This window comes from Cydia splendana, chromosome Z, assembly GCF_910591565.1.
Source record: "Cydia splendana chromosome Z, ilCydSple1.2, whole genome shotgun sequence".
Taxonomy (NCBI): Eukaryota; Metazoa; Arthropoda; class Insecta; order Lepidoptera; family Tortricidae; genus Cydia; species Cydia splendana.
Window position 1 is genome coordinate 14918909 of NC_085987.1, and position 14303 is coordinate 14933211.

General features: G+C 39.7%; 1 protein-coding gene across 1 annotated transcript in view; it reads left to right on the top strand.

The window, feature by feature from the left end:
- Positions 1-14303, top strand: part of LOC134804425 (zinc finger protein 704) — a 71472-nt gene that overhangs the window by 19138 nt on the left and 38031 nt on the right. Inside the window, exon 2 of the mRNA XM_063777466.1 lies at positions 1712-1881. Within this exon, the coding sequence (XP_063633536.1) occupies positions 1712-1881 (170 nt within the window). The remainder of the gene's footprint in view (positions 1-1711; positions 1882-14303) is intronic.

A 14303-nucleotide genomic window follows, 5' to 3' on the forward strand; every position in this document is an offset into this window, starting at 1 on the left:
GCAGTTTTGGGTTATAAAATTACTAATATTTATATCGTCAAAAATATTTTGATAAAATATTAATAATACTTAGGTACTTACTTAATTCGATTTGGCGATTTCGTAGAAAAAATGTGACGTCACACTAGGGGGGAGGGGTTTGCCAAATGTGACCAAATGTGACAAGGGGGGGGGAGGGGTCAAAAAACCTAGAAATTCGTGTGACGTAATTAATGGATGACCCCTTTTGAAGATTTAATTACCTAAATGATTTCTTTCTTTTGATTTATTCGAAAATGTCACCAAACTTATTTCAGAAACCTAAACAGGTGCTTGCATACATTTATGATTGTATGGGACAAATCACCCCACCTTTTACCCCAACCGTACCAAAAATCAAGGTGGCAGCCTCCTTCCTAAAATGATCTAAGGGTTCTAAGGACTCACTATGTATAATAAAAAGGGATCTCATTATCATCAAACGCCGTAAATCGCTTAGCTGTAGCTCACATCGTTGTATCTTGTTCAATGTGTGGTCGAAAGTAGGTCTACATTTCATTTTTTTTTTACACATTCTTGTAAAATAAATATGCCACATGTATATTTTTTGTAACGAGGAATAGTAGGGCTTTTTTATTTTTTGTGTGCATATTAAAATAAGAAAAATATAGGCTTTTATTCGAAAAAAAATTAGATAGCAAATTTTTTTTTTCTTTTTTTTTAATTATTTATATGAAACCGTATAAATTAAATATCAGAAACGAATTTAGCATCCTTGAGTTACACGAAAATGATACCAAACTTGACCACATAGCAAAACTTTATTTTAACAAATTTTGGGGGGCACCCCCCTTAAGTCAAAATTTTGCATCATAAATTCGATTGGCTCCCCTTCCCAAATCAATCCGTGAGTCAAAAGGAGCAACCCTGCAAAAGGAAATTCCATCATCATCATTTGCCGTATAATTAAGTGAACACCAGGGACTATATTATATGCTCATAGTTATTTTCCCGATTCTGGCGAGAGATTTTACATGGGTATAGCCAGCAAAACTATTATCTTAGCACCCCTGCATACAAATGTGTATACAGGGATGCTAAGCTTATAAGTTTACTGACTTTACATGTAATTAAGGTGGTTCGCTTTCCATACAAAAAACAATTGCGTTATATTAAGTAATTACACACTATTACTACATAAATATGTGGGCATCTACTTTCGAATGTTTAACTGCGCTAAATTGATAGTAAAACTTTGTTTTATGCAGAAATCATTAAATCACGCAAAAAATCGTTTTATTTTTTATCAATGCAATACCAAAATAACGTTTTTTGTGTGATTTCTGTATAAAACAAAGTTTTACTATCAATTTAGCGCAAATAAACATTTGAAAGTAGACAGACGCGCATATGGGGCATTATCTATGAAAAGGGACCTTATTGTCGATGGCGCTTACGCCGCACAGCGTCGCGCGGAATTGAATTTATATCGGAGCATCGCTAATAATGGCGTTAGCGCCATCGACAATGAGGTCCCTTTTCATAGATAACGTCACATATATGTATGTAGTAATAGCTGGTAATAGTGTGTATTTTAATTATTTTTTATAACCTAATTGTTTTTTGTATGGAAAGCGAACCACCTTAATTACAATAAATGTTACAATTATATCATACGTAATACGTCACTTTTTTTATACCAGTTCAAATGCATATGTTTATTTGTCAACAGGCGCCTATCGAGCTAAAGAAAAGACTTGATGAAATAAGACTGCTAGAGTCCCGAAAATCTGCAAGACTCGCTGACGTGGACACAGACTTCGCCAGACTGGCAGACATGGCCAGTGGTGACCGCCGTCGTGCCTCCGCCACCATCGAAGTGCCTGCTCATCATATGCAAGGGTGAGTGTACAGTACATAATCTTAGAAACCCAGGTTGCATTTTCAAGGTAGATCAGTCTAATAAATACAGAATAGACACTTTCAACTAGAGATGGGTAGGGGTGAGTAAATACTGAGTATTTACTCGGTATTTACTCAAAGCACCCGATAAATACCCATAACTATTTACTCATTTAGGTGGGTAAAAACGATTGCTTATAAAATATTCAAAAAGTGAGATTTAAGAACAAAATTGTCTTTTATTGAAGAGTGCTAACGTGTATTAACAATATCTATAAAATAAAAAGCATATAGGACGCTTAATTTAGGAAAAAAAGGTAATTATATAGAGAGGCAAATTGTGATAATGCATAGTTAACAATTTTGTTTTCAATAAGAAGGTATTTACTTTAAAAATATGGTACTTAAATTCTATCGATGTTCTAGATAACTGCATGTCGCGCAAAAGTGCGTGTTTACGCAGCACTTACGACCTTTTACGACGATTAAGGGTTTTTAAAAGAAAACTCAAAAATGGCTCTTTTTGTGATAATTAGTTACATGTATGGAGTGCCCCTCTTAAAAATACGTTTCTTACAATTTTGAGTACTTAATCCAGTAGCGGCTTACAAAATACACCTATATTTCAAATTTATATGCCCCTTTCACAACTCTAAATAGTTTATACCCACCAATTTGGGTATAAACGAGTAAATACGGGTATATTGAGTAAATACTGAGTATTTACTCGGTATTTACCCGTGAGTATTTACTCACTACCCATCTCTACTTTCAACACGTCGAATCTCATTCCAGGTGGCATAGTTAACAAAATAACGCCGGTTCTATTTTACCTTGTGCCACTGGGTTACCTCGCCGCTAGTTGCGAAGAAGGTCGTGGCATTTCTAATGCATTCGACAACATGCAAAACCTCGACAAGATCTAAACATCCATGAACACGAAACGGAACGTTTTTATGCAATAAATGAGTTACTAGATATCACCATGTCGAATCGGCTATTCATTGTATAAAGATGTTCGATCTACTTCTAGTAGTCTGATGAAAACCCTCTTCCTCTAGGTAACGCAAATAGGTAGACCTATTTAACGTGCCGTCTTGTATTGTGCCGTGTTTACTTGTTGGTAAGTGGCATACATTGTGCAGTGATGAAGTAAGGACAAGCGCGGCGAGTGTTTCGAAATCTTCGCCAAGCACGTTAGAAACTGGATGGAAGTGTTAGCACGGAGTCCGGGCGTGTCCTTGTCACACTTGCCTACATTCTGCGGCCGACTACCGCCTCCCGCGCCGCGTTCTCCCCTGCCTTCATGCCAGAGAGGGACAGACAATGCAACTTTGTTGACAGCTATTATCAATTGCGTAGGCGACACTACCAATGAGACACCCATTGATATCTTAATTTTTTTTTAATCATAAAAGTCATCTCGCGTAAAATCGATCAGAAATAGTCACAGCGAAAACCTTGCTAAATCTTCATTGAACACTTTCTTACAAAAGATGAACCGCATCGGTAACAAACCGGAACAGACGACGTCAAATGGTGTTGAAGCCGCTGCGACGTGACTACACCGCAGTTTCACTTTTTATCGTGAGCGCAGTGAGAGGCGAGACCTCCACTCGCAGTTCAAATTTCGCAACGAGCACCGTAACAAACAGGCACAGGCCTAATCTACACCACAATTCTACACAGATATCGCTCTACTCAGCGCACCCCTCCCTATGTCTACCCCTCAACTGCCTGAAAGTCGACTTCAATCTCGTTGTAAATAGGATTCCAGATACAGCAACACAAGATTTCATTTTAAATAAATGTAGGTAGTACATATTTCTTAAAACCAGGGGTGTCTCATATACATGTAGGTAGTAAGTATTTAGTAGTGATAAATTTTAAAGTTATAGAAGGTCGGGTATAGCACTTCCACTTGATATTACCGTAAAAGACAGTGGTTGGTATTTAGTGTGAAGGCAGTGATAAAACTTGTTCGTATGACCTCTCAATAAGTTCACTACACTACTTACTTAAGAAAATATAGGGATAAACAATAAGATTACAGAATTTTGCTATATTCTCTGACTAAAAAAAACTCATTTTAAGAAAGTTCGTCGAATTTAAAGATTCTATTTGAGATAGGAACCAATTTAGTGATTACCCGACCGGCCAACCGGCCGTATGAAAGAGAAAGTTTTTGAACAGTAGTTTATTTTTTTATTCTAAATGTACTCCAAACGTATTGGCAAAGTAATTATCAGTTTAACTTTTACATTTCAAGAAGTCGGAGAGGACAAAGAGTTGGAGATGTTATGATCTTGATTTATTAAATACTAAATACTAAAATAGAGAAAACAATACGTATGTTAAATGACACGATATGATAAACTAATTTAAAGATGGCGGCGGTTTCGGTTGGCACTTGGCGCGGCCTTCGTGTGACACGGTGACCTAGTTTCGAAATGGAACGCCACACTAGCGCAACTCGCAGCACCTAACCTACGTACTGCACCGCCGCGCCGCGCCGTGCGTCCTCGACGTCGCCGGTTCCCCCTCATACATACATGCCACATGCCTAAACAACGTACCCACTCCCACAAGATTCATTTTAAATAAAACTTCACTTTACGCAATCATAATTTGCAATTATGCAGTTACCTAAGTTATACAGTTACTTATGAGTAATAAAGTGAGCATAGTAAATAAGACATTGAAAAATAAATTGGTGTCACTTGCGAGGGACATGCAAAAATATTTGATTCTTTGTGTTCATTTGTTTCATACCGAAATCGTAAAGGCTGTATTTAGTTATTAAACTTATTAACTTGACAACGATAGAGCTCACTCGATTATATGATTTACTTATATTATGACCTCAAAAAAGGTTTCAAGAATCAAAGATATTTTGAACTTTTTGTCACAACTTTCGATAATTTTGCGTGTTCGAGTGCTACAATTTTTATTTGGTTTGATGTTTCGTGCCTGATTCTAAAAAGACGTCAGAGGAGCGTTGAAGATGAGGCTTAGACAGGGCTACCACCAACCGCCGTTATTCATAACATAAAAATGTACAAGCTGTAGAAAAAGACATGCGTGAGAACCGACGAATTACATACAGTAGAGCTTAAGCGAGAACTGGGTATTGGATCAGCAGCATTAAGGCTCATTTAAATGGTGCGAGAACTCGCATGCGAGTTTTATTACATTGCGGTATTTGATTGATCGGCTGAATTGGATGTAACCAATAGTCCTCAATGTAACTAAAATCGCATACGAGTTCGCGCGCCGTTCTAAATCAGCCCTTAGATACAAACTATTATTCACGAACGGCTATCTTTCGTAAGCGTGGTTACCTAATTTTTCTGCAAAACGGGACATATTGCTACTGTTGTGCTAGATGCTAGTGGATCAACGAACAGTTAATTCGCGATGGTATGTCACCGTTTGTACCCCAAGTATTGGCAACTTGGTTTAATAAGCGACTGAAATCGGGAATCCGGCTTCGCTCCGCAAGTCTGCACACTTCTGCCAGTACACTCGACTGTTTTGGTTCAATAACATCTCTATCCTGCCTCATCCGCCATATTCCCCTGATCTAGCACCTTTTCATTTTTACCTGTTTCCAAATTTAAAAAAGAAAAATTAAGAGGAAGGCGGTAGAGTTGAACCAAGTAAAGACTGCAACGATTTTGATAGCACACGCAGTGCAAGGCAAGTGTTTTTTTTTAAGTCGAACTTTCAAAGTGGTTTTAACGGATTGAAAAATGTGTACGTAGGTACGCTATCATGGTGAATACTTAAAAAAAATCGCTACCAATAGACGTATTATAATTTTTGAGTGAGTATCTAAATTCTTTTGGCATGACCCTCGGAGATGTCTTTTATATTTGATATTTGAACATCTCTATTACATAAATATATGTAGTTTCAAATAGTTAATTCTTGGCTCTTCTCGTCTTAACTAGTAACGGTAGGTAGGTACTATTGGTTCCGTTCTCCCATTATAAATTTGGGCGCAGAAGGTCAAAAGCGTATGATAAATGATAATGTTAAGTTGTATGTGTTCCTTTTCATTAATAATAAAAACGTATTGTACAGCTTAGGTAACTTGCTAGGACTTATTTGCAACAGTGACAATGCAGTTTGCATTAAGGTCACACGGAAACTTTTAACACACTTTCGGTGACGAAAATGGTCGGTCGACGCGACGTCAACTGTCTATGGATCTATGCTAATGAAGGATTTTGAGTGTCACGGACGGCAGCGGGCGCGCGGCGGCGCGGGCGCGGTGCCGCCGCATTCCGCATGGTTTGCGCATGTTGCGCAAACAAGCAAAGAGAAGGCGCTTACGGCCGGAGGTGGGGCACACTTTCTCGTTCAGTACACATTTACTTTCGTTGGTGCTACAGAGACCCGTTATCTGAGTTGGCAGGTGCAGTTGGACGTAAACTTGTATGCCACTATCTTCTTCCACGTAAATCAATGATAGATGTAATGAATATTAAATAAATTTTAGCTGGCGAGAACTTTTATTTCGTGCATATAACTCAAGTTCTAAGAATATATGAATGTTCCTACTGTTTCCTGCGGAACAGCGAAGACTATTGAATATTCAGCACGTGCCCGGTATAGTAAATAGGATAAATAATCTTGAAATTTTACGTTTTACACCAATACAACACAAAATTATAGGTCATAAGACTCATAACCAGAGGTAACGCGTTTGTCTTTACCACCTTCTAACCCCTAAAAGTCAAACACGAAGGTGACTCTCAGAATTATTCGCCTTCACGTCTATAAAAAGAAGACGAAAACATAATCGTACCTTTTCATAGTGAATCCTTCTTAGGGGCTATTCATAAATTACGTCATTTCAAATTAGGGGGGGGGGGTCTGGACATCGGATGACGGTAGCATGAAGTAGGAGGAAATGGGGTCATTTGATGCATGATTTTTGGATGATTATAGGGGGGGGGGTCCAAAATCGTCAAAAATCGATGACGTAATTTATGGACAGCCCCTTAGTCGGACCTGAGCAAAAACTCTGTCATTCAAAGACAATGTCGGCACCAGAAAAAAGAATCATCGCTAGTTGAATTAAATAGCTGACACTTAATTTAGTAATTTAGGTATTTGCACATTTAAAACAATATGTAGGGTAGGTAGGCACCATTCATACACGGGGTAGCTTCATACAGTTAGTCACTCTTACAGCATATCAGAACAGCTTATTTATTACAGCTTTGCGTGTATAAGTAGCCAGTGGCGAGAGTCAGGTGTCCACGAAGCCGCCAACGCAGTCGTCGCAAGCGACATGAGAGGAAATGTTTGGACCATGTTCTCAGATGTTTCGTGCTGAAGTTGTGTTAAAGTTCTATGGAACTATTGCTCAACGGTAAGTATTTAACTACCACTAGACCCACATTAATAGATAAAAGAAAATATGACATCGGCAAAAGATGTTTTGGAAGGAACATTTGTCTTACAAAAACGTCTCTGTACCGTACCGTGTTATATTTTGTAATGTAAGAAAAGTATTTTTTGTTGAGGTTTTAATATTGAATTTATTACATTTAAACCATTGCTATTTTCATGGCCAATCAAGACAATATTTGATAATTATTTTGATAGTGTCTGAAGATTCCCCTACCTATGTATGAATGTACCCCCTCGGTGGGGTAGATTCGTACATTCGAGAGCTACTAGTAAAAATAAATTCATTCATTTATTATAAAAGTTGTTGACTTCTAACTTTTTGAGTGGTTAGGGAGCGGAATTTACGCAGAATGTTATAATAACAAATGGAGCAATCTATCTTTAAATACCATTTTTTTTAATCAAAATCTAATAAGCATCCGAATGGTGGCTATCTTCCCTACACTGTCCTGCCAAAGAAGCGCGGGCCACGCCTCCCTGAATGATGTCATCCGGAGGGCGCTTGCTTCCGTTAGCGTGCCGGCCATCCTTGAGCCGAACGGTATCGCACGCGACGACGGCAAGCGCCCCGATGGGATGACGCTCATTCCGTGGAGGCTGGGGAGGACGCCACCTGCGTTGACACGCTCGCGCTGTCCCACCTACATGCGACTTCCGCCTACTACCGCAGAACAGATGAAGCGGCGCAAATATGCTGTCGGCGAGGGCTATGTATTTGCGCCGTTTGGCGTAGAAACCCTAGGGCCCAGCACGAAAACCATATTTAAATAGATTTCGCAGGGCCTTATAGACACCTCAGGTGACCGGAGGGCTGGCAGCTACCACGGGCAGAGGATAAGCCTGGCCATCCAAAAAGGTAACGCTGCCAGCCTTCTGGGCCCCAAAACGTATGAAGGCGACCTGGGGAGCATTTTTTATTTATAAGTTTATTTTTAATTAGTTATTTGGAACAATATATAAAGTTCTTCTTTTCCTTTGCCATTATCCCATTATTTGGGGTCGGCTCTCCTCGTTCTCATGCGCCAGGATCATCTGTCCTGGGTGTTCTGTGTATTTAACTGCGCTCTTTCCAAATCCTTTGACACGGTGCACCACCAGGTAGCAGGCCGGTGCCCTGGTCCTCTTTTGGTCTCCTGGAGCAACGCCTTTTTCACGACATGGTCATCGTCGCGTCTCATAATATATCCACCACCTCAGCCTCTGTTCGGCGAGTTTCTCAGTGATGGCCGCTGTTTTAAAACTTCCTCTAATGTGTTCATTATACGCACTTTATCAAATCTAGTTACACCCGCAGCCCATTTCGTCGGTATGGACTTTCTGTTCATAAAGATGACGTTTTAAATTGGTGTCACCAGTTTGAATTGATGTAGTAGTACATACATATCGCACCGCACTCGCGTCACATTGAATCTGACATAGACGTGCCCTGGCAATTTGAGCAAATTACAAGCCGAGTTTGGCGATGACCTCATCACCGCGAACGCCCGCTCGTTCGCTGCTGAGTTTTTGTATCGACAAAAAATGCGCCCCGACCTACATCAACCGCTCTGTAAAAAATGCCGGACCTGAAGTTAGGTAAACCAATCATTCCACCATGTTCTTGTCCAGTAAATTAGATGTAGATGAATCAAAGTAACTTGTGTTATTACAATACATATTTATAACATTGTTTCACTTTACTGAAAAGAAAACCAGGGCACTAAGAATTTTGATCATTACAGGAAAACTAATTTCATGATTATTGCAATATGTGAAACAATTGACTACTTATTTAATTTTTATAAGCCTTAACAACCAAAGCCTTGTTTCACTGTTATAAATAAAATACAGGGTGTCTAAAATGTAGGATAAATAGGTTGGAAATTTGCTATCTTTTCTGGCCACCAAAAAATCGAGTCCTCCGGATTTTTAAAATTAAAATCGAAAAGTACTAAATATTTACTCATTTACACATTACTTACCATAAAAATATAGGCCTTACCACTTCCACCTTTTTTTTTAATTCATGTTGATACGGGTAAATCATCAGGACTTATCAAAATTAATTTTAAAAGTTCCTAATAAAATTATCCGCGGGCACAAGATCTCGACGCTGGTCTTCCGATGACCTTATATTACATATATTATCTTATACCTTTAAACGAGCAATTCTTGTATATATATATATATATATATTATATATATATATATATATATTATATATATATATATATTTCGAGGATCTCGGAAACGGCTCTAACGTTTTCGATGAAATTTGGTATCCTATGAGGGTTTTCGGCGGCGAAAAATCGATCAAGCTCTTAGGTCTTATGAGTCTTATCTCTGATAAAACGCGCATTTTTGAGTTTTGTACAGCAATGGATGTAAATACATACTTACTTAATTATTAATTAAGTGGCGATTTTTTTTTCAGTACAATATCTTTCGTAAGTTGCGTAAGAGATCACAAAAAAATGTATTGTTGTGTTACATCTGTGCGTAGTCACCTAGCGCGGCAACAGGCGGCAAGGTCGTATTCAATGTTTGCGTGTGTAATACGCAGCTATAGTAGCGAGTGTGTGCTCAGCCGGCGCCGCCGGTGACCGTGGCGAGTTATCAAAACGATTTCATGTTCAACGCGGCCATACACTTGTTCAACCAAACAACCAAATCTTGACGTCAATCACGTGTATGCGCAACTTTCTTACGTATGCTATTTAGTCGTATGTCTCATTGTTTGCCGATTCATAACACCATCCATTAATTATTTAAACGGGCAAACTTAGATGCTGATATTTGTCACGTGAAAACGTAAACGTTAGGTACACGGATTTTGTGTTGAGTTCACGTCAGAGTGCTCGCGATAGTAGTTAGAGCAACTGAGACACGGGATGGTTAGCCCCATCATATCATAAATCAAACTAGCCGTATCACAGAAGGTTACGTCACTAAAAAATACGTCAGAGCTATTTTAGCAACGTTTATACCTAGTTAAATGCGATGTAGACAGCAATGTCACCTCAACGACCGCGGGCGGCGGTCGTCGCCCGCGCCGATAACGACCACGACTCACCTCCAGCTGGAGCAATGATGACAAGAACGCTCGAGTCATTCACCTACCTTGAACACCCTCAACTTAATCAACTTTACCATAACCTGCGTCCGATGAGTACATTATATACGTCTGTCAAATACAACTAACTGTTGATAATCGTTTGTCCCTATCCGTAATTTTAACATTTATGTTTGTTAGAAAGAGACAAAAATTAACAGAGTTTTGTAAGGGGTTGCTAAGTTTTATGAATACCTTTATCTCAAACTCTAATAAATGACATTGGCATGTTAAAAGATCTGTATATAAAAATATAAGTTGGTATTTTACGGATTTGTATAAGCGGGCGTTAGGGGTGGAGGCCAGGGTGGCCGAAAAAGCATTTGAGATGGGTGGTATGATTGGTATGGGTGAAGCAACTTGTGCGTCGTCGGTGCGTCGAGCGCTGAGCCGCGTCACCGACCGACCTACCGAGCGTGAGTCAATGGCCCTCTAACTTCGACAACCTTATCAACAATAATGTACGAAACAATACACGCTGCACGTGACGTAAGTGCATTCTCTTAATTGTCATACTTATTGAATAACTTTCGGCAAATTGCAAAATTTTACAGACCTACTATTCGCTAAGGTGTGAATATTTCTTTCTGGCTAAATACGTACCGAATGCCTACCATTTTTCTAAAAGAGGAAGGCATTAATCGAACGAGCGAGCGAAGCGAACGTAGTTCTTACATTCGACTTGGGACACGCGGCTGGCTAGGGGCACGTCCCGGCATTTCGATGTTTTTAAACTGAACTATCAGAGGATAGTTTGATACTCAAGAACTTAAGTAAATTTGTTCTAATTTAAATGAAATTGGGTAAACGTGTAGTTGAGGGCATTATATTTTAGTCATTAAATTACGAGCAGGCTCGATCAAGATGTTATTGAGCTAGAAGAACTTAAAAGGCTAAAAAGCTATTTGTGAGGGGTCTTGCTATTCTGGTCATCTTTTTGGAAGAAAGTATGGTCGAGTTTGGTTACAAATGAAAGTGCTGGGCTTGCACTTTTATAATATCGTTTTTAAATTTACCATTTTGAAATAATTAGCAAGATAAAAATAAACATAATATAGGTATTTGACATTTGACAGGAAATATTTCGGCTTACCACAGATACAGTATCAGTTATACATTGTCGCCTATAGTGGGAACTCTAAAATTTCCATACTATAGTCGGTCAAACAAGTTTGTCAGTGGAAAAAGGCGCGATATTCAAATTTTCTATGGGACGATAACCCTTCGCGCCTACATTTTTTAGCCGCTTTTTTCTACTGACGGAAATGGCTTGACAGACTATAAATTGTTGCCATGTGTAAGCACTTTACGTCAAAGATGTGACAGCTACGTAGAAAGTGGCGCCCTCATTTCTTAACCGACTTCCAAATCTCAAAAGAAGAGGATATTCGATTGTGATTTTTTTTTATGTTTGTTACTCCATATCTCTGTCATTAAGTAGTGGACCGATTTAGACAATTATTTTTTTCATTGTATGTATATGCATACAGATTGGTCCCGTTTTTGTCAAAACCCAGTTCTGATGATGGGATCCATGATGAATCGAGGGAACTCCTCAAATCTTTAATGCATATATATAGTGATTTATGTGTTTTATCAACAAATCAAGCATAAATACATTCAAATAAGTGACATTTGATGAAGTGGAACTGCTGATGATGATCAGAACGGACCTCTTCAACGAAGCATAGTTCATGTTTGGCGATTTGTCCTCTTCGTTATGTTTGTTTTTAAGCAAGTTAAGTTTTTAAGCCACATTTTTGTCAAGCTCGAGGTCTGATGATGGGATCCACGAGGAATCGAGGGAACTCCTCAAATCTTAAAGGCATGCGTATAGATATTTTTGTAGTTTCATCAGAAAACCAAGCATTTTCATTAAAAACTGTCACATTTGATGAAGTGGAACTGCTGATTATAATCAGAACGGAACTCTTCAACGACGCATAGTTCATGTTTGGCGATTTGTCCTCTTCGTTATGTTTGTTAAGCAAGTTAAGTTTTTAAGCCACATTTTTGTCAAGCTCGAGGTCTGATGATGGTATCCATGAGGAATCGAGGGAACTCCTCAAATCTTAAAGGCATGCGTATAGAGATTTGTGTATTTTCATCAGAAAATCAAGAATTTACATTAAAAACTGTCGCATTTGATGAAGTGGAACTGCTGATGATGATCAGAACAGAACTCTTCAATTACTACACGTTTTGCGATTTCGAATTTTGATTTTGACGGAGCTGGCCCTGGAGCCAGACCTGACCCGGATCCGCGCTCTTATCTGGACCTGAACCCGGACCTGGACCCGGACATGGAACTGGACTTGGACGTGGACCAAGACCTAGACCTGGACCTCGACCTGGACCTGGTCCTGGACCCCGACCCGGACTCGGACCTTGACCCGGAAAACCACTGATACCTAAGCTAAATAAACCACTATGATTACCTACCATAAAATGTAGGTATAAAGTATAATGATGCCAAACTTACTAGCCCCTCCCGCTCAAACCCCCGTACACCGCACCGCACGCGCCGTTAAGTGGGTTAGGTTAGGTTTGAACTGCGATCCTCACAGAACCGGAAAAAAGGTGTTTTGGTTAGGTTCGAACTGATGCAATCCTCACAAAACCGAACTGGTATCAGAGAAGTGGGTTCGTGAGGCTAAAACTGCGACCCTTACAGAAACAAAATGCTACCTACTAGAAAAGTAGGTAGCATTTTGTTTCTATAAGGGTCGCATGCTACCTACTAGAAAAGTGGGTGGTTTTACCTCCTTTTCTACATAGTGCACCATCTATATACAATAATCTTTCACCGGCCCCCATAGAAGTCAGATTTTATTATTGAAAATTATTTTCTACTATTTTATGTCGAACTATACGAGTAAGTATAGGTGCAACAAAGTCAATCGCTCTATATAATTTTTGGCAAACCGCGAGTTCTCAGTTCGGGGCGAACTACTAGTTATTTTAAATTTATCTGTAGGTCTATCTACACCAACCGACAAAGCGACCGATTTGATCAAGTTTAGGGCCGGTTGCACCAAATCGTCTGTATTCGTTAAAACGTTCGCAATTTTTTATTGTATGGGGCGTATTATAGTTCTCTGCTGGGTGAAGTTGATTAGTCCGTCAATTCTGTTTGGTGCAACTGGCCCTAAACTAAACCCATGATGATTGGTTCTGGCGACATTGGCGCTCGCCTGGTGGAGGAGTTGACATTTGTCGAATTACAAGAAATACGTATGGCTCTCGAAACTGCGTTGGCGCACGCCCGAATCACATTTTAGTTCCCTCACCTCGCACTTTGCATATACCTACATACTTAGCATATCCTTACAATGATCTAATAAGTATGAATGAGCATAATTTTGACTAAAATGCAATGATTCCAATGCGACGCCATTTTATGAAGCAACGTTTACCGCTACACAACTACGTCACCCACTGCTATGATTCACGTTGATACGCATATATACAAGGTGCATACGTCAATTCGCGATGATGCCGTTAGCCGCAAAGTGGGCTAATATTCGCCGGTTAGAGCCTCTGTGACATCTGTTCTTGGTCTCAATCGAATTATAATCGCTTTTTGGAATACCCAGTTAGTGAAAGTTGAACGGTCGATCCTTCGGTAAGTGGTACGGGGTGACCGGCCAGACGCAGACGGGAGCAGAGTACACGACCTCACACAATTCGCCCAAATATCTGGGCACGCGACCGACGCCCGCCGCCGGTTGCGCAACAGCTCCCTGCCGCGACCCGGCGCGTCGACGACCCCCGTCGCCTCCACTACGAACCCGACAGATCAACAAACTAGTCTAGACTTATTACAACTTTATCATTCATTCATCACTCACTATTAATTCTCATACATTCACTAATCACTACACCTTATAAAACAAATCCCCCGCGA